This window comes from Trichosurus vulpecula, chromosome 6 (assembly GCF_011100635.1).
Source record: "Trichosurus vulpecula isolate mTriVul1 chromosome 6, mTriVul1.pri, whole genome shotgun sequence".
NCBI lineage: Eukaryota > Metazoa > Chordata > Mammalia > Diprotodontia > Phalangeridae > Trichosurus > Trichosurus vulpecula.
In genome coordinates this window covers 132405844-132431161 of record NC_050578.1, presented here as the reverse complement: position 1 = coordinate 132431161, position 25318 = coordinate 132405844, and the positions used below count along the sequence as shown (strand labels likewise).

Genomic DNA, 25318 nt, shown 5'->3' with positions numbered 1-25318 from the left:
AAATGCCAATTGGTTGACTGAATAATTCCATATGTATTTTGGTAAGTTAGTTATAAAGATGGAAAGGGTATATATATATATATATGTGTATATATATATATATATATGTGTATATATATATATATGTGTGTGTGTGTGTGTGTGTGTGTGTGTGTGTGTGTGTGTGTGTGTGTGAGAGAGAGAGAGAGAGAGAGAGAGAGAGAGAGAGAGAGAGAGATTAGGATTGAAAGTGGTCCCAGAATGTGTGAGAGTAGCATAGCTCATCACTTTACCATACTTAATTACTTCACTTGAAACAGAACACACACATGAAGTTTGGATGCCAACACCTCCACTTTGACAGTATTCAATGCCAGACTTCAGAGGCATACAAGGTAATAAGTCACTTTCCAGTTTTTGTCTCTCCCACCCTATTTGGCGCTAGGATCTCTGAGTAGAGAACATCCATCCAAGCCACAAAGAGCTCCTTTAGTGTATCAAGATTCCATACATTGGAATTCCCTTCAATTTTTCTCTCTTGGTTAACTACACTAGCAAATTCACTGGATGATTCCTCATCATTTTCTAGAAGAGGTATTGTCTATTACATGTCCTAGAAAGGTTTTGTGTAGTGCCTTCCTTCTATCGATTATCTCCAATTTATCCAGTTTATAGCTTTTTTTTGTACAGTCATTTGCATGAAGGCAGGGACTGTCTTTTACCATTCTTTGTATCATGTTCTTTGTACCCCTGTGCTTAGCATGGTATCAGGCACATAGTAGTTTCCTAGTAAATGTTTATCAACCGATTGACTGACTAACTAAACCCCAAAGATAAGTATACAATGTAGATTTTAAAAGGCATCCTCTTTCAAAATAATGGAGCAAATGAAATATTCAGTTCTTAGTGTACTGTGAGCTTGTCGAAAGATAGACCATATTGCATGATTACGCTTAGATACGATGTTTTCCATTTGCAAATGGAATCTTCCAGCCAAAATATAGAAATTTTAATTGGGACATATTGTCCCCTTCATCAAGAACCAAGTTCCTTCAAATAAGAGCATCTTCAATGTAAACCAAAATGGAAAGAGTGATTTAGAAATGAGAACACCTGGGTTCAAATCTTACCATCAATTACTCCCCATATACTCCTTGGACAAGCTATTTCTTCATCTATAAAATGAGGTGATTGAACCCAATGACTGAATTATCTATTTCATCTCTGTAGTTATAGTCCAAGGTTGCAGACCCAGGAATTTGTATTTTAATTTTGAATTTGACCTAATTTCCTGAAAAAAAATCTGAGGTCAAATCATGAATCACCCTTTTGTTTAAAAACACTCCTCAGAAATTCTAGGGACAGAAATTGGAAAGGAGAGTAATTTTTGATCACAGAGTTCTAAGAATTCAAATCCCATGGGTCCAACTTCAAGCCACAAAATTAGCATATCATCGATCACAGAGTTTAAATAGCTAGGAAGCAGACATGGACAACATCACTTCCATCAATCAACCTCTCTTTGACTCAAGGTAATATTTATGTATATTTTCTTATTCTTTCTTCTTGCCTAATCTTTTTTGTTCCTGTGTTAAGAAGTATTTATAGTTTGGGGATGAAAATGAGCAAACTATGCCAATAATTTCTTCTTATAAATGTAATTTGAGCAAATTTAAGCTGTTTTTCAAGTCTCAGTTAAAAAATACATTTTGAATGTATCTATACCACCTTGAGACTTTAGGTGAGAAATCAATATGGGCTTGTCAATAATAAATTCAGTGTGATGTCTTTCTTATTATAACTTATATGGATAGGTTACTACAAGTTGAGTTATATTGATAATAATACCAACAGTTGTAATAATAATGGCTAGTATTCATATAGCTTTTTAAGCCTTGCAAAGTATTTTACATACACTCTCCCCTTTGGTCAGGGGAAGCAATAACTTACATATTATACATTTCTAGATTCTTGTAAGTTTCAAGGTTTTTTTGTCAAGTTCAGCATTTTGTCTTTGGAGAACATGGATTAGATCATGGTAGCCAGTAGATAAACAAAATTCGTTAGAAATGACCAGTAGCCACTTAATGAAGCTTCATGAGAATAGCTCTTGGTGTGCAGCATTAATAGTTTAATTACTTTAATAATGACTCAGAGAATTTGCCCATGAAATTCAACAAGAACATCAAACTGAGTGAGAGTGACTGAAAAATGAGGTTAACTTAGCTTAGTTATCAGCATGGAGAGAGTACTGGCCCTAGAGTCAGAATATCTCAATCCAAATCCTGGCTCTGCCTTTTCTTTGGCCAAATTACTTCCCCTACCTTTCCTTTCCTCTTATCTGGGCTTCAGATTTATAAAATGATGGATTATACTAGGCAGCTAGGTGGTACAGGGGATGGGGTAGAAGACCAAGAACTAAGAAGACCTGAATTTAAAAACTGGTCTTAGGTACTTACTAGCTATTGACTCTGGCCAGGTCACTTAATTTCTTTCTGCCTCAGTTTTCTCATACGCAAAATGGAAGTAATAATACATCTACCTCCCAGGGTTGTCATGAAGATAAAATGAGATCATACTGATGAAATACATTGCAAACCTTAAAGTGCTATGTAAATCCAAGGTATTCTTATTGTCAGTGTAATCATTAGACCACTGAAGGCCCTCCTGCTCCAAAATTTATCATCTTCTGAGGGATAAAAACAGACTGAAATTCTGTGAATGCATCTTATGGAGAAGGCATTTTAAGTTTCTTTCCATTATAAAAGTGAATTTTTTGTATTTTAAAATTGTACCTTTTGAAAGGTATATATACAGAGCAGTGTATATATTAAACCTAGCTTCAATCAATTATCCAATTAGTCAAAAAGCATTTATTAAGTGCTTACTATATACCAGCCATTGTGCTAAACAATGTGGGTATGATAAAGAGTAAAAACAGTTCGTGGAGCTTACATTCTGATGGTGGACTCAACGTGTAAATAACTGACTAGATAGGAAGAGATGGAAGTTATTTTTGGAGTGGAGGGTAGTGACAGAAGGGGGAAAGACCTTCTGCAGAGAGAAGGATCTTGAAGAAGAGACTTGAAGAAAGACAAGGAAGCTAGAAGGCAGAGATGAAGTGGAAGAACATCCCAGGTATGGGAACGGCAATTTCAAAGCCATAGAAGTAAGGGATGGGATGTCATGCCCAATGGACTGCAAGTTGGCCATTGTCATTAGATTGTACAGTGTGTAAAGTGGAGCAAAGCATGAGAAGAGTGATAAGGTCAGAAGGGGCTAGGTTATGAAAGTCGATAAACGCCATCCCAAAGACTATATTTGATTCTGGAGGAAATAGGGAGCCACTGGAATTTATTGAATATGTGTATCAGGTTAGAATGATGTGGGCAGACCTTTGCATTAGGAAAAATGGAGCTTTCCCACTGAGTAGGGAATAGAGTGGTGAAAGAATTGGGGCATGGAGACCAAGTAGGAGTCTGTTGTAGCAATGTGCGTAAGAGCTGGTGAGGGCCTCAACTACAGTTGAGCCCATACAAGTGGAGTGAAAGGAATATATATGTACATACATACATGTATATATATATATGTGTTAGGGATGTTATGAAGGTAGAAATAACAAGATTCAACTTGCCTGGGGTCACACAGCTAATAAGCATTTGAGGCAGAATTTGAACCCAGGTCTTCCTCATTCTAAGTCCAGTGTTCTCTTGACTACTTCTCTGAAATGTTATTATGGAAATTGCCACTTCTTGGGCAACTATTTTAAAAGTATTTTTGTATTTTAAAAGTGAAATTTTGTATTTTGTATACATATATATGTATATATATATACATACACACAGAGCAGTGTATGTATACACACACACACACACACACACATATATATATGTATATATACAGAGCAGTGTATATATTTAATCTAGCTTCAATCAATTATCCAATCAGTCAAAAAGCATTTATCAGGTCCCAACCACTCAGTCTACTGACAAAACTGGAAGCATCCACTTCTAAGCTGAAGTCCAGGCTTAGGCAAGCATGCCAAGTGCTCCCTGTGGACACCAGGGCTACTGCTTCCTCTTTCCCCTCCCTATTTCCAGCTTTTACTGAAGAGATTCCTGGTCTCAAGGTATAAAGTAGAGCCTTAACAGGAGTTTTACTAGAGAAGGGAAGTTCTCAATATTCCTACAAGCTAAAGTGATCAGGATGTACTCCATATTTCTGGAAGTCCAAGGGAAAGCTGGTATGGATGTGTCCCAAAAAGAACATTGGCCAACCAAGAAAGGGAGCTTTCTCTCCAAATTCCTTCAAAGCACAGCTCAGCTGCCATCTCCTACAGGAGCCTGAGAGGATCTCCCCACGTGTTCATGGGGTCATAAGATCATAGGTTTAGAGCTAGAAGGAACTTTGGAGTTTGTCCAGTCCATCTTTTCCCTCTCTCTCATTTTACAAACAAGAAAACAAGCCCACAAGAGGTAGTCACCATCTTCAAATTGCCTAGTAGAAATGCATATCTGTTTTTGTTAAATTGAATGGATCTAGGCAGTAGAATTACGAATATCTCTATCAGCTCCCCAAATCAGAAGCTTATATAAAAATTCCTTCTCTAAAGCATCCTTATTTTTATTTGCTAGGCAAAAATACACTGTTTAGGAAGAATGAATATGACATCAATAGCACCAACACAATCTTGATTTCTCATCTATCCTTTCCCAGGTCTTAGCCATCATGAAGCTGCTCATCTTCTCCTGCCTTATGGCTCTTGCTCTGGCCAGACCAGTAAGTATACTGAAGTGTCTAGAACTCTCTTCTAATGGGAACCATTGCAGCACTTGGGTCAGAAACCAAACAGTAGGACTTTGGAGCATAGAAGTTCAATTTTCTTTGGCTTCCATTAGCCACTGAGGAATTTAGACAGGAAGCAGGCTAATGGCTTCTCCTTTGGGTATTGCTAATTACAATCGAAGTGAACCAATTTAGAGGGTATAGTGGTAATGCTAGTTATTATTATCATTGTTTTGAGCCTTAGTGACAGAGGTGTGAAAATATGGCTTCTTTTTGGAGACATGGTTTCCATCCATCCATCCATCCATATATATGGTATAGTATAATTGCATATAATACAGTATAGTATATATTATATAGTAATTTGAGTTTTGCAAATCACCCTACAAATATTTATCCTTATAAAATCCTAGGAGTAAGGTGTTATCTTTATCATTATTTTATAGAAGAAGAAACTGAGTCAGATAGAAGTTAAGTAACTTGCCCAGGGTTATATAGCTTGTAAGTGTCTGTGACTGGATTTAAGTTTAGGTTCTCTTGATTCCAAGTCAGTGTTTTATCCATTGTGCTAACCAGCTGCTTCTTAAGAATAGAATAGGACAGAAAACAAATGAGAGACAGTGACAGAGAGAACAGAGAGATGCTGAGATAGAGAAAGAGGGAGAGAAAAATTCCTAAAGTTCTCCAACACTTTGCGATTCCGTGAACAAACCTGAAATATCATCGTGCTTTCAAAATTCTTCAGTTTGAGATGGTTCTTCCAATAATTTCAGTATTGTCACACACACAGACACACACATGGACACAAACACCTGTAGACACATTTTCTCCTTCCCTTACTTAGATGTTTCATCAAAAGTATTTTCTTTTTTTCCATAACCTAAAATTTTTTTATTGTTTTTTTTAGCAGTCATCTATGCCATGAATTTGTAGGGGATTGGTTCCAACAGCTAAGGTTCCTTGCATTGGTTCTCACAACGTGTACTTCTCTGGGTGGAGCAGGCTGGCATTTCAGTTGAACCCAAGTGCCTTTTTCTTTGGCTTCCTTCTTCTTCTGATCATTTTTCTTTACCCACTTCGGGAAGCTATCTCTGCTCTTAGAATGCTTAATATGCTCAATATGCACATTAATTCTCTTGGCTAGAATCTTGCCCTTAACCTGTTTGTTTACAACTATGCCTACAGCATATCGAGTAACATTATAGACTCGTCCAGGCTTGCATGGTAACATTCATGGGGCATTCCTTGCTGAACTGTGCCCATAGGCTTGATATCTACAATATCATCTTTCTTGTATATTCTCGTATATGTAGCCAAAGGAACAATACCATGTTTTTGAAAGGGCCTAGAAAACATGTAGCGTGTCCCTCTCCTTTTTCCTTTTGTGTTCGTCATTTTGGCAACTCACTCAAATGCTCTTTCCCAACCTTCCCTGGAAAGAAAATAACACGCCCTGAAGCAGGAGCCACACGAGCCCCGTGTACCTGGAATCAAAAGTACTTTTGCGGAAAGTCAGTTGTATTAACCATCTAGACAATGGCTTCCATACACTTCCTTGTAACTTGATAAATTCACACAGTATAAAGTTAAATAGAAGACAGGAAAAATAGATGCTGATTCAACCCTTTCCCCCCAAAATGTTTTTTCTATATTCTGGGTAATTAACCCTAAACTGAAACTAGATGTTTAGGAAGTAGGAAGTATTCGAACTTTATTTCTTATATACTCATTAATAAAAATAATGTTGACTCTTTTATTTTCCCCTAGGATGTCCTCCATTTATCTATTGATGTAAGTATAGTTCACTTAAACACCTTTAATAGTAAAACTTTTACTTATACATATATATTGCAGGTGTGTGTGTATTAACTTTTGGGGTTGATTTCTTCCGTATGTAACCTATGTGATGTAGTCACTCTTCTCTTCCTGCTACTAACTCATTTTCCTTATTCGTTATCTCATTCTGGAGTCTAAGATAACCAAAGGATACATCTTGATCTTTCTACATTAATCACTAAAATTGCAACAGCTTTCTTACTTATAAACAATTAGCTCTCAGACTCAATTCCAGTTTATTAAATATATTTAAAAAATAAGCTGGAGAAACCATTATTCTCATAAATTTTTGCTCATCTCTTTCTCTATATAAACCCTCTAATCTCCCAGGTTTAAATAAACACCAACAGTAACGGCAATAAAATTTATTAGCAGAGTACCAAACAGTAAAATAAACACATAAGCAAGTATTCATGACATATCAGCTGTGAGAAAAATCGCCCCTATAAACAATCACTATAGCTGCTGACTTCTCTATTATGGACATTGTTGCAACATTCAACTTTCTCAGGACAGCAATGTCTGTCTCTTCTCAAAATTCTCTTCATATCTCTTTACAGGAAAAGAATTAGATCAATTATTTCAGGAAAGAACTCTTAGTACTTTATTTCTTTCCGTCTATTGCAATTAATCCTTCAAAATGAGTCTAATTGCCCATCACTCAAGATTCTATTCCCTCTTGAGGTTACGTTTATTGTTTCCATAGTTTTGGTGGGAAAGTACTCAATCTTCCATCTCTGTGCTTCTGTTGTATCTCTTCCCATGCTTAGAATGCATTCACTTCTCACCTTACCTCTCAATCCTTCTCTTTCTTCAAAATGCAGCTTCAGCATTATATTCCACACGAAATCTTTCCTGACCTTCCCCAATTGCTAATGCCCTCTCTTGTGTTTGTTTATTCTTTTGCTACCCATCTGTCTGTCTCTCTCCCTGTGTCTATCTAACCACCCATCCATCCATCATCCATCCATCCATCCACCCACCCATCCATCCATCCATCCATCCACCCGCCCATCCATCCATCCAATATTTAATTATTGTGTTCCATTATTAAGGTGTTAGTTCCTAGAAAGTAAGAATTATTTTATTCTTTGTGTTTGAGTCCTCACTGCCTAACAGTGCCTGGAACAGGGCAGACACTTAATAAAGGCTTGTGGATTGATTGATCTGTGAATAATAAGTAAGTGAATATACATGCTTATCTGTATATATGTATAGGTACACAAGTATATCTATTTATCTATATGTACAACAACTTCTGATTTCTTCTTTTTAATATTTCCAGAGACATATTAAACATCGAGAAGTGGAAAACCGTTCGGTAACTATTTTATTCTGTTAATAGATGAGTTGGTTATAATTGGTAGAATTGAAGAGATGATGTATTAAGAATTCACCGTTGGAGTAAAAGGACTTGCTTAAAGTTTAGTGTATGAGTCATTGTAGAACTTTATTGATAGTATAAGTCATGGAGAGAACATGGTTAGCTCAAAGAGAAAATCTGTGGGGCACAGTTCTCCAACAGGGTTTCATGGTATCTGACATTCTTGTTCTCTGGACTCTGGTGATTACAACGACATGTTATCAAAGTCTTGGCTCAGTGGTTTATATTTCTAAAGGGACCAAATATACATTTCCTTCTTAAGAATTAGATTTTTATAATGATAACCATTAGTTTTTCAAACAGATTGGGGTGAAAGGTTTTTAAACCCCAATACAAGGAAATGAACATGACTTGCAGAATTTACTCTGGAAGACAGAGGTGCTGTTGTTGCTTGGTCATACCCAATGCTTCATGATCCCATATGGGTTTTTCTTAAAGATACTGGAGTGGTTTGCTGTCTTCTTCTCCAGCTCATTTTGCAGGCAAGGAAACTAAGGCAAACAGGGTTAAGTGACTTGCATATAGCTAGTGATTGTCTGCGGCTGGATTTGAACTTAGATCTTCCTGACCCAGGCCCAACACTCTATCCACGGTATCACCCAGATATCTGATCAACTGGAAGCTGGCTTTAGAAGGGCTCTAACATGTTAAGAGAGGGAAAATCCAGGATCCCTCTCTCTTTGCTTCCATAGTAGTTTTTTCCCCTCTATTTAATTATTTATTCTCTATCAAATAGTCCTTTGTACAGTTATCACAATACAGTTTCTTGTACGTGTAAATCTTAGTAAGTGTTGAATCAGCGATTTTTTTTTGTTTTAATTTAATTTAATTTATTTATTTTTACTAATTTGGCCATTTCTCTAAGCAAGGGCAGGCTGGTAAAAAATACTTTCAGGCTGGTCAAAGCAAAGGGGAAATAATTTATTACATTGATGAAGTTAGCAGATGCAACAAACCCTTTTTCTATGTGGAAGGTAGAGAGTTCACTTCCCTCTGCAGATAAGGGGAATAGAGCCTACTCCTCCCCTTCTTCACTTCAAGGGGGCTGTTAGGTTTTGTTGGAAGATATCTTGTTTCATTATCTGCCACTTTAGTACTAGAGCTGGGCCTTGATAGAAACATTCCATGGATTGAATGTTGGAGGAGGTACCTCTGAACTCTCCCTTTATACTGTAACATAAAGGGGTTTTTACAGGTGACCCACTTCCCACTATCAAGCTTTGAACTCACATCCACATTTTATCCTTTGTAGAATGAAGATCTCATTCCACTAAATGAGGTGAGTCATCTCAGTTAACAATCAATGCCCTCACACAGGATAGAAAGAAATCTATTTTTTCCTTCCTTTGTTTTGTGTTATGGTGTTCAGGTGCTTTTGGAAGGGGAAGAGGAAGGAAGGAAGATAAATGATCAGGTTGTCAAATGAATGACTTTAGTTATCTACAATACTCTGGTTAGGATTTAGTCAGTGGGTATTGAATGCCCACTGTGTGTGGAGCATTATTTGGAAACCTTTTTTGTTCAGGCACCTAGATTATAGGGTTCATTTTCTAGTAGAAAGGAGGCCAGTAAAGGTCCCAATGAGGCTGAAGTCACATAACAAGACCAAATACAATATGGCATTCTGGGAAGATGGTGGAGTAGGTTGGAACATTCCAGGCTCTCCTGATTTCCTCCACAAACAGATAGAAAATTAACATGAAACGAAGGTAGAGCAGCAAAAATAAAGGGGTAAAGCAGATGTCCTCTGAAGACAAGGTGATAGGACTTCAGAAAAGATATGACCTCCAGGGGCTGAGTTTGGCCTGAGTGAAGTGTAGACCAAATGAGATAGGATATCTAAAACATTTTGGAGGTGGTCCAGTATTAAACAGAAAGCTACAATCTTATAGGGTTGCATTCTCTTTATGAGGCATTCTATTCACACTCTGCCCCCTTTATAGCATCCTACAATAATATCTCATTCATGTTGTGATTATTTTGCTTAATTAAAACATTATGAATACCACTCCCTCTTACCTCCAACCCAGGGAATTCTCCCAGTAACAAAGAATAATAAAAACAAAAAAGGCAGTTCAGTAAAAACCAACTAACTTATCAACACAGTCTGTTGCTATTACCCAACCACAGGACCCCACCTGTGCAGAGCAGAGAGGCAGACATATTCTCACCTGGTCTTCAGGGCTGAGCATCTTGGTCAACTCTGCAAATGCTCTGATTTCCAATCATTTGAGAAACCAGTTCTTACGTAAGAGATGTCCAAATTTTTCTGTCAAAGGAAATGGTCCCAGAAATCCCACAGGTGACAAAATTTCAAAATGCAAGAAAGAATAAAAAGTAATTTACTCCTTCTTATTCTTTTCAGGTTTCATCAAGCGAGGTAAGACATTTGGATCCCAAACCTGTCATGATGCTATGCTATCCAATCTTTTTGTACTATTTTATGGCAACAAAGGCCAAGTATATAAAACCAGAGAGGCATGAAAGTAGGAAAAAATCTAGCAAATGTAGGGGAATAGATGATTTTAATACAAATTTTAAAAAGTTAAACAGAAATCCTGCCCCAAATTTCCAAAGAATTCTTCCTCTCTCATTTTATATTGGGCATGTAGATTCAAGCACCATGTTCTATAATGGCTGTATTCCAAACCAGTTATCCCATTTTTGGTTAAATCCTAAGCATAGACTCACAGGAATTCAAGACAATTGGACCTTGAAGTTAGGTTCTACCTGGTACATGAGTATATTGTCTTTCATGATCCATTCATGCTCACTCAACCAAAGAAAACATCTCCATCAATGATTGGGTGAGGATATGGGTGCAATCTACAGCCATTGAAAAGTAAAGTGAATTGGTTTTTAAGAGCATGATTTCTTTACCTTGGTCTTATAAGATGGTGTTCTATCCCACTCTATTAGCCAGACACAAATACATGTTTTATTGGTAGTCAGTAGCCTCAGGATAATCTTTGCTAGAAAGGGATCTCTAGTGAAGAGTAGAGGCTGTCATATACTCAAGTCCTTTGCTGAGGTATTTCTTTCAGAATAAACTAGGCAGAGGGAGGTAGGTCTTTGTAAATGCATCTGGCTTTCATGGCCATTCCTGGAACTTTATAGTCAGGTTTCATGGGCAGGAGTAGATGGACTTAGAGCACTAAACCCGATTTTGTCTTTTCTGAGGAATCTCTCCACCAGCTGAACAGAGACAGACGTTCCCCGGAAAAATATGAGCTCAACAAATACAGAGAGGTAAAAATTATCTTAAAACTCAATGAAAACATTATCATCATGGGGAAAATGATTTTTATATGGAAATGGGACTTTGCCAATACTTATTTTTCTATGTTTATAGAGGGTATCCCCAAAGTTTTAGTGCACTTTTACACTTTTAAAGCTTCAGCTTTTAAAATGTGTAAAGACAGCAAGAACAAAATCAAGGGATTTTACTGGTTCACTCTGGGGATTCTTTAAATGAGAAGATCTTACCCTTAAAGCTTAAGCTTTTAAAGCTTAAAACTGCACTAAGATTTTTGGAATGCTCAATATAAAAAGGTGATTTGTCTATTCAACCATAGTGAATAGTGATTTATGTTCTTTGAGTTCTAAAATAGACTAATTTAATTGACTACATCTGTATTATACTTATACATAGGGAGAAAATGGGCAAAAACAGTTGTTTTTGTTTGTGTTTTTGCAAGAGGCTAATCTTATTGTTTAGTCATTTTCAGTCATATCTGACTTTTCATGATCCCTTTTAGGGTTTTCTTGGCAAAGTTACTAGAGGGGTTTGCCAATTCTTTCTGCAGTTAATTTTACAAATGAGGAAACTGAGATAAACAGGGTTAAGTGACTTCCCCAGGAAGGCACAGCTAGTAAGTGTCTGAGGTTGGATTTAAACTTAGCTCTTCCTGCCTCCAGGCCCAGCACTCTATCCAGGGCAGCACCACCTAGTTGCCCCAAGAGGCTAATAGTGCATTACATTTAATGGCCATAATATAGTGCCATGCATACACTTTCTGGTTACTTCTTCATTCCCTACCAGCCAATACATGTGTCATCGGGGCTGGACAGGAGAGCTCTTAAAAGGTACTTCCCACAGAGAAGGACCGATGGGGACTGGGTGGGTGCAATATTTTCTCCTGCATCACCATAGGCATGTGCTCATTCTTGTTTCCTGACAGGATTTGAAGACTTCATCAAGTGAGGTGAGAACTGTTCGTTTAATGAACCCCGAGAGTTAACCAAACAAAATGCCCCACTATTCTCTTTCTTTTGTCATACTATTGTGCAGTCCAGGACTGCTGCAAGTCCCATTATACCTTTTTGGGGGGTTGTTGCATTTTGTTGACTGTTTATATGTTTGGTGATCCAGGGGAATGAGCCTGGTATTTTAAATTTCCTGAGGATAAAATATATTTGGTGATAATTAAGTGATAATTGAGAATTAGTGATATTGGAGGGAGGAAGTAACCTCAGACCTACTGAGTACTGTGCTTTTAGTTATCTAGGGGGTCACAACCCATAATCTAAGAAGTGCTGGGGGTCATGAGTGGAAGAAGTTTAAGAAGCCCTTATCTAGAATATCTGGGCTAAAGCGAAGAATTATCTAAATATTCTATTTTGATTTGGCCACCGAGACTAAACTAACAACCACTGCATTTGTGAGTTTGTCATAAAAATAAAATTGATTCTTTTTTTCTCTTCCAAAGGAATCTGTCGCTCCATCTACTGAAGTAAGACAATTTCAATGCATGAAAAGATTTTCTACTGATTTCATCTATAATATTTGTAAAACTTCATTTTGAATGAAAAAACCTTTGCAGAGATCTTAAGCGAACTTGAGATATCCTAATTTTGCTTCATTATATTGCCAAAATATTTTTACTATTGAAATGAAAGAATGCTATTTGGAAAAAAAAATCCCCCCCCCCCAAAATATTTATTCCATTTTTTCCAATTAAGCCGTGATTTCCGATGACAATGGATACCAAGGAATCTCTTTTGGAGGGTGATTTTTGTGGATGCAGTTGGTACTACATCTCAAGAAGACAATAGTTTCTATTGGGCTGGAAGCCATCTGGTTCTTGTTTGCAAGGAATGGGGTGGGACCACCTGGAAGTGGAGGATAGAAGTTGCCTCTGTTGGCCACATGATCAGGGGTGAATTAAACTCATGGGAGCTGGTCTAGTCCTCCCTCACCTCCAGGGTTTGTCCTTCAAGACCCTAAAAGAGAGAATAATTATAGTTAGCATTTACATAGTGCTTTTGTAAAGTACTTTACAAATATTATTTCATTTTATCCTACTTCAGGCTCAGGGTAACCTAACTGGCAAAGGCCCAGGCCACTGTAATGGCCTCGCTTTTGACACAATAAAATTTGCCTTAAACAGGAAAGTGTCCGCAGACAGGTTGAATACAACTTCAATGAGGTAAGGTGTCACATTAGATGATAAGTGGGAGGCCACATCTCTCTCTCTACTTGAAGTTGTATCCTCCAGAAGCTTAACTCTATGACTGTTTGGGGAGGCAACTTGAATTGGAACCCTGGGACTGACCATTTTCCCTTTAATTTCTCTTCCTGGTCTAAATCTACGATTCTGTAATCCTTCTCCAATGAATATGGAGCTTACTTCCCAACACAATCGTTCCCTAAATCCTGTTATCTTGAACCATCACCCTAGGGAAAACAACAATAACAGCCACAGCCCCAGCAGCAATGGCAAGAGTAACAAAAAGAACAACAAAACTATTCCCATCCCCAAACTTACTTTGATATCTCCTCTGGGACTTTGGTCTCCATCTCCTTCAGCCTTTCTATTCCTCAGGCCTAAATTATTCCTCTTCATTTCTTTACCTTCCTTTCCACTGTGTATTTAGAGTATCGAGTCCATTATGAGGAGACTTCTCTATACCCTTTATTTTTGATTTAACATTTCTTTGTCATTTTTAGCACTAACTAAAACTTGGATATCCCTTTGGGATACCATGCCGTTAGTTACCCTATCCAAAAGGGACATTTCTTCCAACCACTCCTCTAAATTCTCTTGGCAGGGTGGGAAACATGCTGGTGGGACATGATGGAGTGGATTTGCCACCTCCTTAGTCTCCATGGTTGCCTCCAAACCATCCATCCACTGTAATCACTTGACGATCTCATGTCATCAGAATATTACGTTATTACACACTCTACCCATTCTCGTCAGTGCCAGCCTTCCTTGATTATTTCAGCACCTGACTCAGATTTTTTTTTCCAGCCCATCATATTCAATGACTTTACTATCTATATCCATGACCTTTGTAATACTCATGTTTTATAGTTCCTCGACCTCCTCAACTCTAATTATTTCTACTTCATGGAACTCTTGATATTGTTATACTCCAAAAATAATAATCTCTGAAATTTCTCTTTCCTTATACCACAATATTCTGTCCTCCTTTCTTTCCTACCTACTCTCCTGATGAGTTTGTTATTCATTTTCAACCCCTTTTTATTCCAGTCCATCATTCCTGATCCTCCTGCCTCCATACTTGACCAGGACTCAGGCACTTCCACGACAGGCTCACTACCACTCTAGAATCCCTCTCCCTTCCCATTCCTCCCCCAATAATTTCCTATCCTGGGTTACTTCCTCACCAATTTTCTTTGTATTTGCTTCTGATCATTGCCAGAAAATGTCATGAAACTACATGACTTGTTTCCTTTGTAGATTAATGATACACAACCTCACTGTTGCTTGACAATTCATCTGTCATGAATGGGCTCTCTTTCTCACTGCCTACAGTGCAAGGTTCAAACTCTCTCATCTATCCTCACCAAATCCTCAACTGTATTCATTCCCTTGCCTCTCAGCCAGATTGACTGCACTTCTACTTTATTGAGATCAAGGTGGTCCGATGAAGTGCACCCTACTTCCTCTTCTTCCTCTTTTCAATACTTCCCTTTCTTTACTCATCCATTGCTCCTCTCTTTGTAATATCTGAATAAATACCTCTCCTTCTGGACAGGGTTAACCTATCCACTCTATCCTATCTCTTCCTGTATCCTACAAAACATCAGTCCATTGGTTATTTTTGATTCTTTCTTGCTTGCTACAGGATCATAGATATAGAGATGGACAGAACCTTTGAGGTTACTTAGTCCAACTCCCTCATTTTACACTCAAAGGAAGAGAGGATAAATGACTTCTACAAGGACACTGAGTAATAAGTGGTAGGATTTGAACCCAGATCCTTTGACTTCAATGTCACAGCACTTTCTTCTGTACTATTTTCCCTCTAATTGTCTATGCCATCTTTCTGCAGTCTACTTACATATTTAGCCAAACTCTTGGTCTTAGTATCCATAATTATATCTATAAAACAGGTATATTATTGTGCTTTCCATTTGTATAATACCATACAGTTTAGAAAAACATTTACACATTCAGTGTCAAATATACTACCAGTTAATCATTAAATTCCCTTCTAGGCTTAAACACTTTGAGTCTATCTTACAAGTAATATTTACTTTTTTTATAGCAGGAGGATGCTTCTGCCTCAAGGGAGGTAAGCTACCTTGATTCTATTTCTGTGGTCAGCATCCCAGTAAATTTCATTAAATGAACCTCATGAAGAACCTATTTTACCTAGATTTCCTTGTTGATGGGAGGAATAGTGGTGCCCTTGACAGTAATATGGAAGTTTGAGAGGAGAAATTGGTTTGGGTGGAAAGATGATAAGGTCTGTTTTAGATATACTGAGTTTTAGATCTTTTGGGACATCTAGTTTGCAATGCCCAGGAGACAGTTCATGATCATGAGATTATAGGATTCAGATATAGAAGGGAGCTTAGAGACAGTTGAATATTATTCTTCCATTTTACAGATAAAGAAATTAAGGAAGAATGCAGTTAAGGGGCTTGCCCATGTTCACAAAACTAGTGGAATTTGAGTCCAGGTCTTTCTGACTCCAAGTCCAGTGCCCTATCCATTATGCCATGGTGACTAAGAGCCTGGAGCTCAGGAGACAGACTGGGGCTGGGTATATATAGACCTGCTATAGAGATGATAATTGCAGACATGTGAGCTTATGAAATCACCAAATGAGATAGTGTAAAAAAAGAATAGGGCTCAGGAAAGAGCTTTAGGGACATAATATGGGAAATGATATAGCAAAGAAGAATGAGAAAAGACAGACATGAAGGAGGAAACCAAGAGAGACTGGTGTTATCGAAATCTAGAAAGGAGGGAATCTAGGAGGAGAGGGTGATCAGCAATGTTACACATTGCTGAGACCACTGAAAGGATGAGAAGTGAAGAAAGACCCTTACACTAGGCAATTAAGAGATCCCCAAAAAGTTTGGAGATAGCAGTTTCTGTTGAATTATGGGGTCAGATGTCAGAATGTAGAAAATTTAGAATGATTTGTTAATCACTAACTTCTTTTGTGCTTTTGTATACCACTGCTTGCACTACTGTCTCAATGTGGAATTTTAACACCATCATTTTGGAATGTGAATAAATGTTTTAAACATATTTTTTTTAAAAAGAAGAAAGAGTAAGGAGAGGAAGTGGAAGCACAAAATATAATTTTTTGGGAGTTTGGCTGAGAAAGGGAGGAGAAAAATAAGATGATGGTAAGGATTGAATGCATTTGTTGGCAATAGAGAAAGAATCTATAGACTGGGAAATAGAAAAAAATGTTTTAATTCTCCAACTTACTTGGCAGTAGCTTGTCAGTCAGTATTATTAAGTTGGATATGTGTCCAAATTGTCTTTTTCTTAGTCCATCATTTCCTCCAATGAGTTGTAATACATTAGCTTAATTTCAAGTGTCAATCTTTTCTAAGGTATTCTATATTTTTACCACATATATTTAATTTATTTATTTTTTACCAGAGAAAGATTGAAGATGTCAGTGAACAGTACCGGCAGTATCTGGTAACATCTCACTTAAGACTTGGAACACATGTCATTGGAGAATAAAAGAGAATGTGGCATAACACTGAATGTCCTTTTGAACAAGGGTCATTTCCCCATCTTTACATGAAAGCTTGAGGCCTTGGGGATTTCATCTGTGACTGTATCCCCTCATAGTGGAGTGTGATTGCTTTTTATGGTGTAAATTTAGAACCACTGAACATAAGACTCCACTCACTGTCTTCATCTTGGCCCAAATAGCTGGACTGTGGGCTCATCCTATAGGATATTTGGTTTTCAATTGGCAGTTTGTATTCCCTGGGGTTTTGGGAGATGATTAATTTCCCTCAGAATGCTAATTAATCTCTTATTAATTCTGAAGCAAATATAACTTTTGATATATATGACCCTATAGTCATGTCTCCTACACATATTTCATTTATTTATGTATTCATTCATGTTATTCATTCATGTATTTATGCATTTATTTCACCAGAGAAGACGTCCAGAAGAGAGAGCACTCAATTTACGCTACCTGGTAAAATTTCTTTTAAGATTGAAAACAATTTAATGAAAGAGGATGTGGTACAATAATATTCTTTCTAAGTAGTAGCCGAGAATACAGCATTCTATAAGGGTGACATAAAAAGATGTGATTTAGTGGATTTGGTTTATATACACATCCATCAAGTATTAACAGTAGTTTAGGACCAGTAAGTAAGGCAATAGAAACAATCAGGGCAAATAGACTTTTAATTTGGGCTCCTGATACTGTTATCTCAACTAAATCACTCATTCTGGCTAAAGAAAGGTGCTTTATTCTGCACCTTATTTCAGAGGTAGTGACCATAACCTTCCATTTTCCTTTGGTGGTAGAAACTCTATCAATCACTAATTTAACTTGATTTTAAGCCATAAAGTAAAATGATCTATAAATATATACATATGTTAATGTGAGTTGTCATAAAACTAAAATTATCTTTTTATTTTTCTCAGGAACCTCTCTATTATGCTACTGAGGTGAGATATATTAATTTAATTTAAATACCTTAATATTATTCAAAATGTTTAGATTTTTACTACTTTTTTTTTTGCTAAGAAAACCTTAAGTATAGAGGGACTCTACATGGCAAGATTTCATTTAAGACAGGACAAAATGTTGGTTATCAATGAAAAGAAATGTGCCAGTATGTTTCTCCTTTCTTCTCCATAATACGGATTTGTCCACTCAGATTCTAACATTAAGTCATATGATGCTGAATAGTTCATTTGTGATTCTATTCATTCATGTTGAAGTCTGTTTTATCTAGCCACAAGACTATAGTCTCTTACTCAATTCACATCCATCATTGTCCCTAATTTCATAATTTTGACCATCTTGTCAGCTGGTTATTGCATCTGCGAAAATAGTGATTCATTTTCTCCTAAGTGTGATGAACTCTTTTCTAAGTCAAATAACCCAGTGTCTTTCTGTCAGTCTTCATAAATCAAGATGAAACCAAAGCAAACACCACCATAACTATCACCATCACCATCATCCAAAACAAACAAATGAACAATCAAAGAAATCAAACCATGTTCCCTCCTTTAGTAATTGAACTGGGCTGTCCTTGGTTCTCAGTTAGCCAGATAATCATTTGACTCTTACCCAAAATTCTCCTCAATCTGTATTTGAAACCAAATTTTCCTAATTCCAGGTCCACACTCTATCCATTCTGCAACAATGTTAATAATAATAATAATGATAATTAATGATAATGATGACTAACATTTGTATAGAGCTTGAAGGTTTGCAAAGTTCTTTACAAATATATCACTTTATCCTTACAATCCTCACAAAGAAACTAAGGCAGAAAGACATTTAGTAACTTGCCCAGGGCCACACAGACGGGAAGGGAAGCATCTGGGGCCAGATTTCAGCTCAGTTCTATTGCACTACCTAATTGCTTCTGCCATGCTGGCCCTCTAAATTATTCCTAATGTTTCTTATTTATATTTCTATTATAAGGGAAATACTTCCAAGATATCTACTACATTCTAGATTGTGTATTTTAAGGAAATATGATGAATTAGATTTTCTCAGGGAGCAGATGACTATTAGGCAATAACCTACTTGATGAATGCTTAGTTTCCTGCTCCTTAGACATGTGGGAAGGGGGTTCTCACCTCTTTCCAAGGAAAAAAATAACTTCTTCAAAAGGTTTCACATAGAAGTTTGCTTTCTCTTTCCATTCAACCAGGAAATTGGCCATCCCAGAAACAAAAGTTTAGCACATTAATGCATAAGCTAAGGGAAACATGATGTGAGAAGAGGAGTATTCATCCATACTATTTGGAGACCTTGACCAAATTATTCTGGATGTCAATTTCTGTGTTCACAAAATTGGATGAATAATACTCTTGTCACTTACCACTCAAGGTTGTTGTAAGGAAAATGTTCTGAAAACTGTAAAGCCAATGTATAAGTGAGCAGTTCATTGTGAATTATAGTAGCAAAATTATTTCCCCTTTTCTTCCTCTTCAAAATTGCTGATGAAATCATCTTATATCATTGTATCAACAGCCGGACTTCTACTACACATATGTTCCCATTTCCATGCCACGATTTTTCCCTTATCCAGCAGAAGCCCCTGTTTTTTCTACCCGCAAAGCTCCAGTACCTTCTATCAACAGGGCTACTGAAGCAGTCTATACCTATTCTGAAGAGAAGGTGAGTTCCTCTTAATTTATTATACCTCATAGTATATATTAGCATATATTCAAATCATAGCTAGATCTAATGCCACTTCACTTTCATTTGAATATATGCTACAGAGAATAAAAAGATTGAAAACTCATAAAAATACAATAAGGTATAAATCAAAGGCAAAAACCTCTTGTAAGAGTGCAACAACCTTCATTCCTTGGCTAACTCAAGGTAAGCTACTGTAAGGTCCTGGCACACACATGATATTCACCTAGGATTCAGTCAAGTTTAAGGAGTTAGAGTTTTCATGGTGAATCCATCTAGGAGTGAAATTCATTGAGGAAGGAGAAAAAAAAAATCTTCTTTGAATCTATAGAGTTCAAATTAAAGACATAGGATAAGGGTATTCTACTGGAAAGGTGAAGCTGACTCATTCTATGTGTCAACTACCCTCTGAATTTCATTCCCAACACCAACATCTAAATCAATTTATTTCAATTTGTCTTTAATAAATTCTTAACAAGTAAAGCTCTTTTCTAGGCATTAGAGACATAAAGTCAGTCAGTCAGTCAATAAGCATTGATTAATATTTAATTAATGATATTAATAATACTATGTACTAGGCATTGTGTGGTGGTGGGCAGGGGGAAGACAAAGAAATGCAAAAAAGTTCCCATCTTTAAGGAGACAATATTCTAATAGGGAAGTGACATGCAAATAACTTTATGCAAATAATATGTAAATGGAGTAGATGGAGGGGAATAGTCAAGACAGGGGTAGAGGGTTCCTGCAGAAGACAGAATTTGAGCTGATCCAAGGAAACCAAGAGAAGGAGGTAAGGGAAGAGGTATTTATAGGCATGGGTGAGAGCCAGGGTAAAGATATGGAGTCTAGAGATGGAAAGTAATGTTCAGGGAACAAGAAGTAGCTGAATTTTAGAGTTCACGGAGAGTAGTGAAGTATAAATATACCAAAGAGACAGGAAGGGACTAGGTTAAGAAGGGCTGGCTTTAAACAGGGTGACCTTGATGGTCGCTCTAGGAGAGTCACTTTGGCAATTGAGTGGAGGATGGATTGGAATGTGAAGAGGCTTCAAGCAAAGAAAGCAAATAAATTTGGGGGTAACCGATTTTCCTTAACTTGACAAAACTGCCAACTCTTCGTACTCTTGCTACGTAGAAGGAAACAGAATGCTGAGTTGTTTGGTACATTGTTTAGATTTCTACTGTTTAAATTTTTCTATTTGGTTGTGAACGAGGTATTCAAAATGAATATTTTTATTTTAGAAAAACTAAGAAGAGCTTTCCAGATCTCCCTCTCTCCTGATCCTTGGTATGTCACTTATAATTTGGTCTTATGAAAAGTGTCAAATCCAATTTTTACAGCACAAATACATGCAAAGGAAAATGCTTCAAAAAACCTTGTATGTACTACTTATCTATTCTATTTAACCCACTATCATTTAGGGGATTGTTAAACTGATACTTTATTAAATATATATTTGTTATATCTTATATGTTGATACATTTATTAAACTGAAGCTTTGGGATTCACTATTATATTATACATTTTAACCATCAATTTAACCAGTCAATTTTTATAAAAGATACCATTAAAATTTTTTTTTTTGAGAGGGGAAGGCAGGGCAATTGGGGTTAAGTAACTTGCCCAAGGTCACAAAGCTAGTAAGTGCATCAAGTGTCTGAGGCCAGATTTGAACTCAGTACCTCCTGACTCCAGGGTTGGTATTCTACTCACTGCACCACCTAGATGCTCCAAAGATACAATTTTAAAAAATGATGCTGAGGTATCCTAGTCAATTTCTTAGGATATGTGATTCTCTGCTTCTCCAGTAATGGCATCCCTCAGCAGTGTATCCTCCTAATTGAGTCTAGTTGCACTGTTACTGCTGCTTCTCCTACAGCAGGGACAAGTAGGAAGGGCAGCTTTCACCATCAGTCTAGATAAGTAATTTCATCATAAGAAATATCTTGGGGTGGGGACTCTTTTACTTATGTATTTTTTAAAAGTAAAACCTTCCAGGGGCAGCTAGGTGGCACAGTGAGTAAAGCACCGGCCCTAGAGTTAGGAGGACCTGAGTTCAAATCCGACCTCAGATACTTGACACACTTACTAGCTGTGTGACCTTGGGCAAGTCACTTAACCCCAATTGCCCTGCCTTCACCCCCTCCAAAAAATAAAAAAAATAAAGTAAAGCCTTCCTGGCCATAACAGTGAAGTTTCCAGTGAATGTCTGGTGTACTGGTCCCCCATTAAAATGTGAACTCCTTGAGAGCAAGGATGGTTTCACTTTTGTCAGCACCAGGGACAGTGCCTGGCACATGATACTATGGGTAATAAGTACTTGCTGAGTGGGATCAGCTTGGTGGTGCAGTGGATAGAGTGCTGGGCCTGAAGTCAGGAAGACTCTTCTTCCTGAATTAAAATCTGACCTCAGATACTTACTAGCTGTAAGACTCCGGGCATGTCACTTATCCCTGTTTGCCTCAGTTTCCTCATCTGTCAAATGATCTGGAGAAGAAAATGGGAAAACATTCAGAATTTCTGCCAAGAAAACCTCAAATGGTATCACGAAGAGTCATATATGACTAAAATGACCGAAAAAAGACCAATAGGAATGGAATCAAATCAAGGCTAGAACTGACCAATAGCCTTTCTCTAATTTAAATACTCTTATGAAGGCATCAGGAATTACCAGAATTCTCTAGTGTTGGCAACTAGAGAAAAAATTGTTAAGGGTGGTAACTGAGGGAGAAGAGTCTGCTTAAGCGTGGAAGGCATTTCAGGTGTGTTCCTTGAAAGGCATGAACTAACAGATCTTTGGAAACGTTGAGATATGCAGAAGCTAAAAGGTTAACTCCAGGTTGAACTGCACTTTAAAAACCGGGGTTTTAGAGACAAATGTTTGGTAGAGACAGTAAAGCAGCTTTTAGCTAATAAGCTGTACTTATTCAAATATTGTATTTAGGTTTTTGAAAAATCAGCAAGAAGCACAGAGCTGAGAAAAAAATTCTAAGGCAAAATCTTATGTAAATGATGCTTCTTAGAAGATGAGCAGCAGAATATATACACACACATATATGTGTATATACATGCACATATATGTATAGATATACATACATATCTCTCTTTCTATCTCATCTCTCTCTCTGTGTCTCTCTGTCTCTGTTTCTCTCTTTCTCTCTGTGTCTCTGTCTCTCTGTCTCTGTCTCTCTCTGCCTCTCTCCCTATTTTATCTAGTCCACAAGGATAGTGGCCACTCACAGTCCTGATATCAACTCTTGATCTACATGGGATATTTGACCTACTCTGTTTCTGGTCTGGTCCAGTCTGTTCCTCTTTGAGCAGACTAGCCTCCCCCCTCCCCCACTCCCTGGGGTTCATCATATTGGTGCCAGGCTTAGTGAGAACACCTGATTGGCTTGAGCTGATGGAAACCAGCTCTTCCTGATTTCAGAGCTAGTGCCCTGTCCACTACACCATGATGCCTGTTTAAATAAAGGTGGATTAATTTCCATTTGCATAGGAAATCCTAAATGTGGAAGTCCTAATGCCTTTTCTGTTTCCTGTTACTGTGAAAGAACACAGTTGATGTAAACACCAATGGCTCAGTCTGTGCCAGTGATAACTAGGAGTGACAGGCAGCAAATATGTATTAGAAAATTCTGTGTTATATGACATTATCTTCCGGCCACAAATAATGGTAATAACTAATATTGAATTTTTCCCTTCATTCACAGTTCTGACTGAAAATTCCAACCTCTTTATGGGATCTATCTTCTATTGGTGTCTACAAATAGCATCATCCTATGCAGGAAATTTGATGCTCATTATTGAATGAAAAAACAAAAGCAAAGCAAAACTCAGGAGAGTGGAATCTTTCTCTGATGTGTACTACATGGCATTATTCCTCTTAATCAAAATTTGATTTAGAAATGCTCTTTCCTATATCCCACTTTCAGTCCTGACAAGCCAGGTGTAGGGCCTTTTAGTATGGACAGTTATTTATAGGTGCCAATGCTTTTGCTATGTTTCTGTAAAGGGAATTTGTAAGAAAGAGTCCTTGAACTATTTATCTTCTTAGCACTTCTTCTAGCTACTGTGTAATAAAGTTTTCCATTTTTCTTGCTTTTAATAAATTACTTATTAAGGCATCATCTTATTTGGCCTTTATTTCTATTCTCTACAATTCATTTTATTTACTCCTGATACGTAATGCACTGGCATCTAATATGTTTACACAAAAGCCACTTTGGGATTAAAAAATGCAATAAAAAGAAGACCCAAAAGATCCTCACGAAGAGCATACATGCAATGTTTGGCTCTGTGCTATTGGAAGCCTGCCTATCCTTCCTAGCCCACATCAACTGCCCCTTCCTTCCTGAAGTTTTCACATATCCACCGCCTTGGATTCATGATATCCTGCTTGTCTATTTGTGCCACCATTTTGAATATGGATATTTTGTTTTCCTGATGATTGGAAAGTTATCAAGGGCAGGGACCAGGACTAGGATTGGGACATCCACTTTTGTAGCTAATTCTGTAGTTATAATAGTGCCTTGAATGTCATTAGGAATAGAATGATAGGATCATTGATTTAAAGAGGGAAAGGTCCTCAGAGGCCACTGAATCCAATTTAGTATATAGATTATGACTGAGATCCAGAGAGACTAAGTCAAGTCAACATATGTTATTGTTTCAACAATCTGGCTAGCAGCTGTTGTGGGGGTGAAAGACCAACACAAGCCCAACGACAAGCATGCTACCAGCATGCTGCAAAAGCCCAGGTTCTTTTGATCTGCTTTACTAAGGAAAGCAAAGTTAAGGGGTTAACAAGCTTACTTTAATCTGGCATACAAATGCCATTTACTTAGTTCAGGGGAAAAAGCCAGCATCCTGAACTTCAGAGCAAAATACAAACAAATTACAAACATCGAGAGACAGACCAAATACAATTCATAGTTACCAACATCTAAGTTCAGCCTGGGAACTCATAACAAGGGCTGGCCCAGAGTCACGTGTGCCACCCCAGCTGTGGGTAAGAGTTCTGAGAAATAGAAAGCCAACCCCTGGTTTTATATCTTTTTCAGCATCACGGGTGAGTCACACATGCAACTCACCCACATGACCTGAAATTGTCAGAGAGATGCGACTTAAACCCACGTGGTCTAAAAGCCTCTGATGTCCCAAACATGCCACTCAAACCCATGTAAACTAGGCTCTCCCCTGAGGCAAGGAGGTCACCAAGGACTCCTAATCTAATCAAGGAAACAAAGGCCAAACTCTTCAAGGGAACTTGGTTGAACTGAGTGCTAAGAGCCCGTTTTGATTGCCAACACAATCATTAAGTGCCTACATGTGCCAGGCACTATACTAAGCACTGGGCATACAAAGAAAGGCAAAAATAGTCCCTGCTCTCAAGGAGCTCTAATGGGAGGAGATATCATGCAAACAACTGTGGACAAACAAGATATAATCAGGACAAATTGAAGAAAATCTTAGAGGAACGATATTAACAATGAGAGAGACCAGGAAAGGCTTTTTGCAGAAGTTGTGATTTTACTGAGAACTTGAAAGGAGGGACAGAATTCCAGGCATGGTTGATAGCTATTGAAATTGAAAAAATGTGTGAGATGGAGTGCCTTGTTTGAGGAAAAGCAAGGGGGTCAGTGTCGCTAGATGGTAGAGTATGAGAGAAGGAGTAAGGTGTGTGAAGACTGGAAAGGTAGG

General features: G+C 37.5%; 1 protein-coding gene and 1 pseudogene across 1 annotated transcript; one reads left to right on the top strand and one right to left on the bottom strand.

Moving 5' to 3' along the window:
- The first annotated feature begins 1489 nt into the window (after positions 1–1489).
- Positions 1490–23743, top strand: LOC118852584 (alpha-S1-casein-like). Its single transcript, XM_036762233.1, has 17 exons — positions 1490–1511; positions 4696–4758; positions 6532–6555; positions 7886–7921; positions 9237–9263; positions 10350–10364; positions 11165–11233; positions 12166–12189; positions 12694–12717; positions 13375–13413; positions 15503–15529; positions 16861–16902; positions 17378–17419; positions 17878–17901; positions 19445–19591; positions 20854–20899; positions 23329–23743. Exons 2-16 carry the CDS (start codon positions 4708–4710, stop codon positions 20860–20862), a joined length of 600 nt encoding a protein of 199 aa, XP_036618128.1. The 5' UTR covers positions 1490–1511; positions 4696–4707; the 3' UTR covers positions 20863–20899; positions 23329–23743.
- LOC118852585 lies at positions 5679–6159 on the bottom strand (annotated as a pseudogene).
- Positions 23744–25318: the final 1575 nt, after the last annotated feature.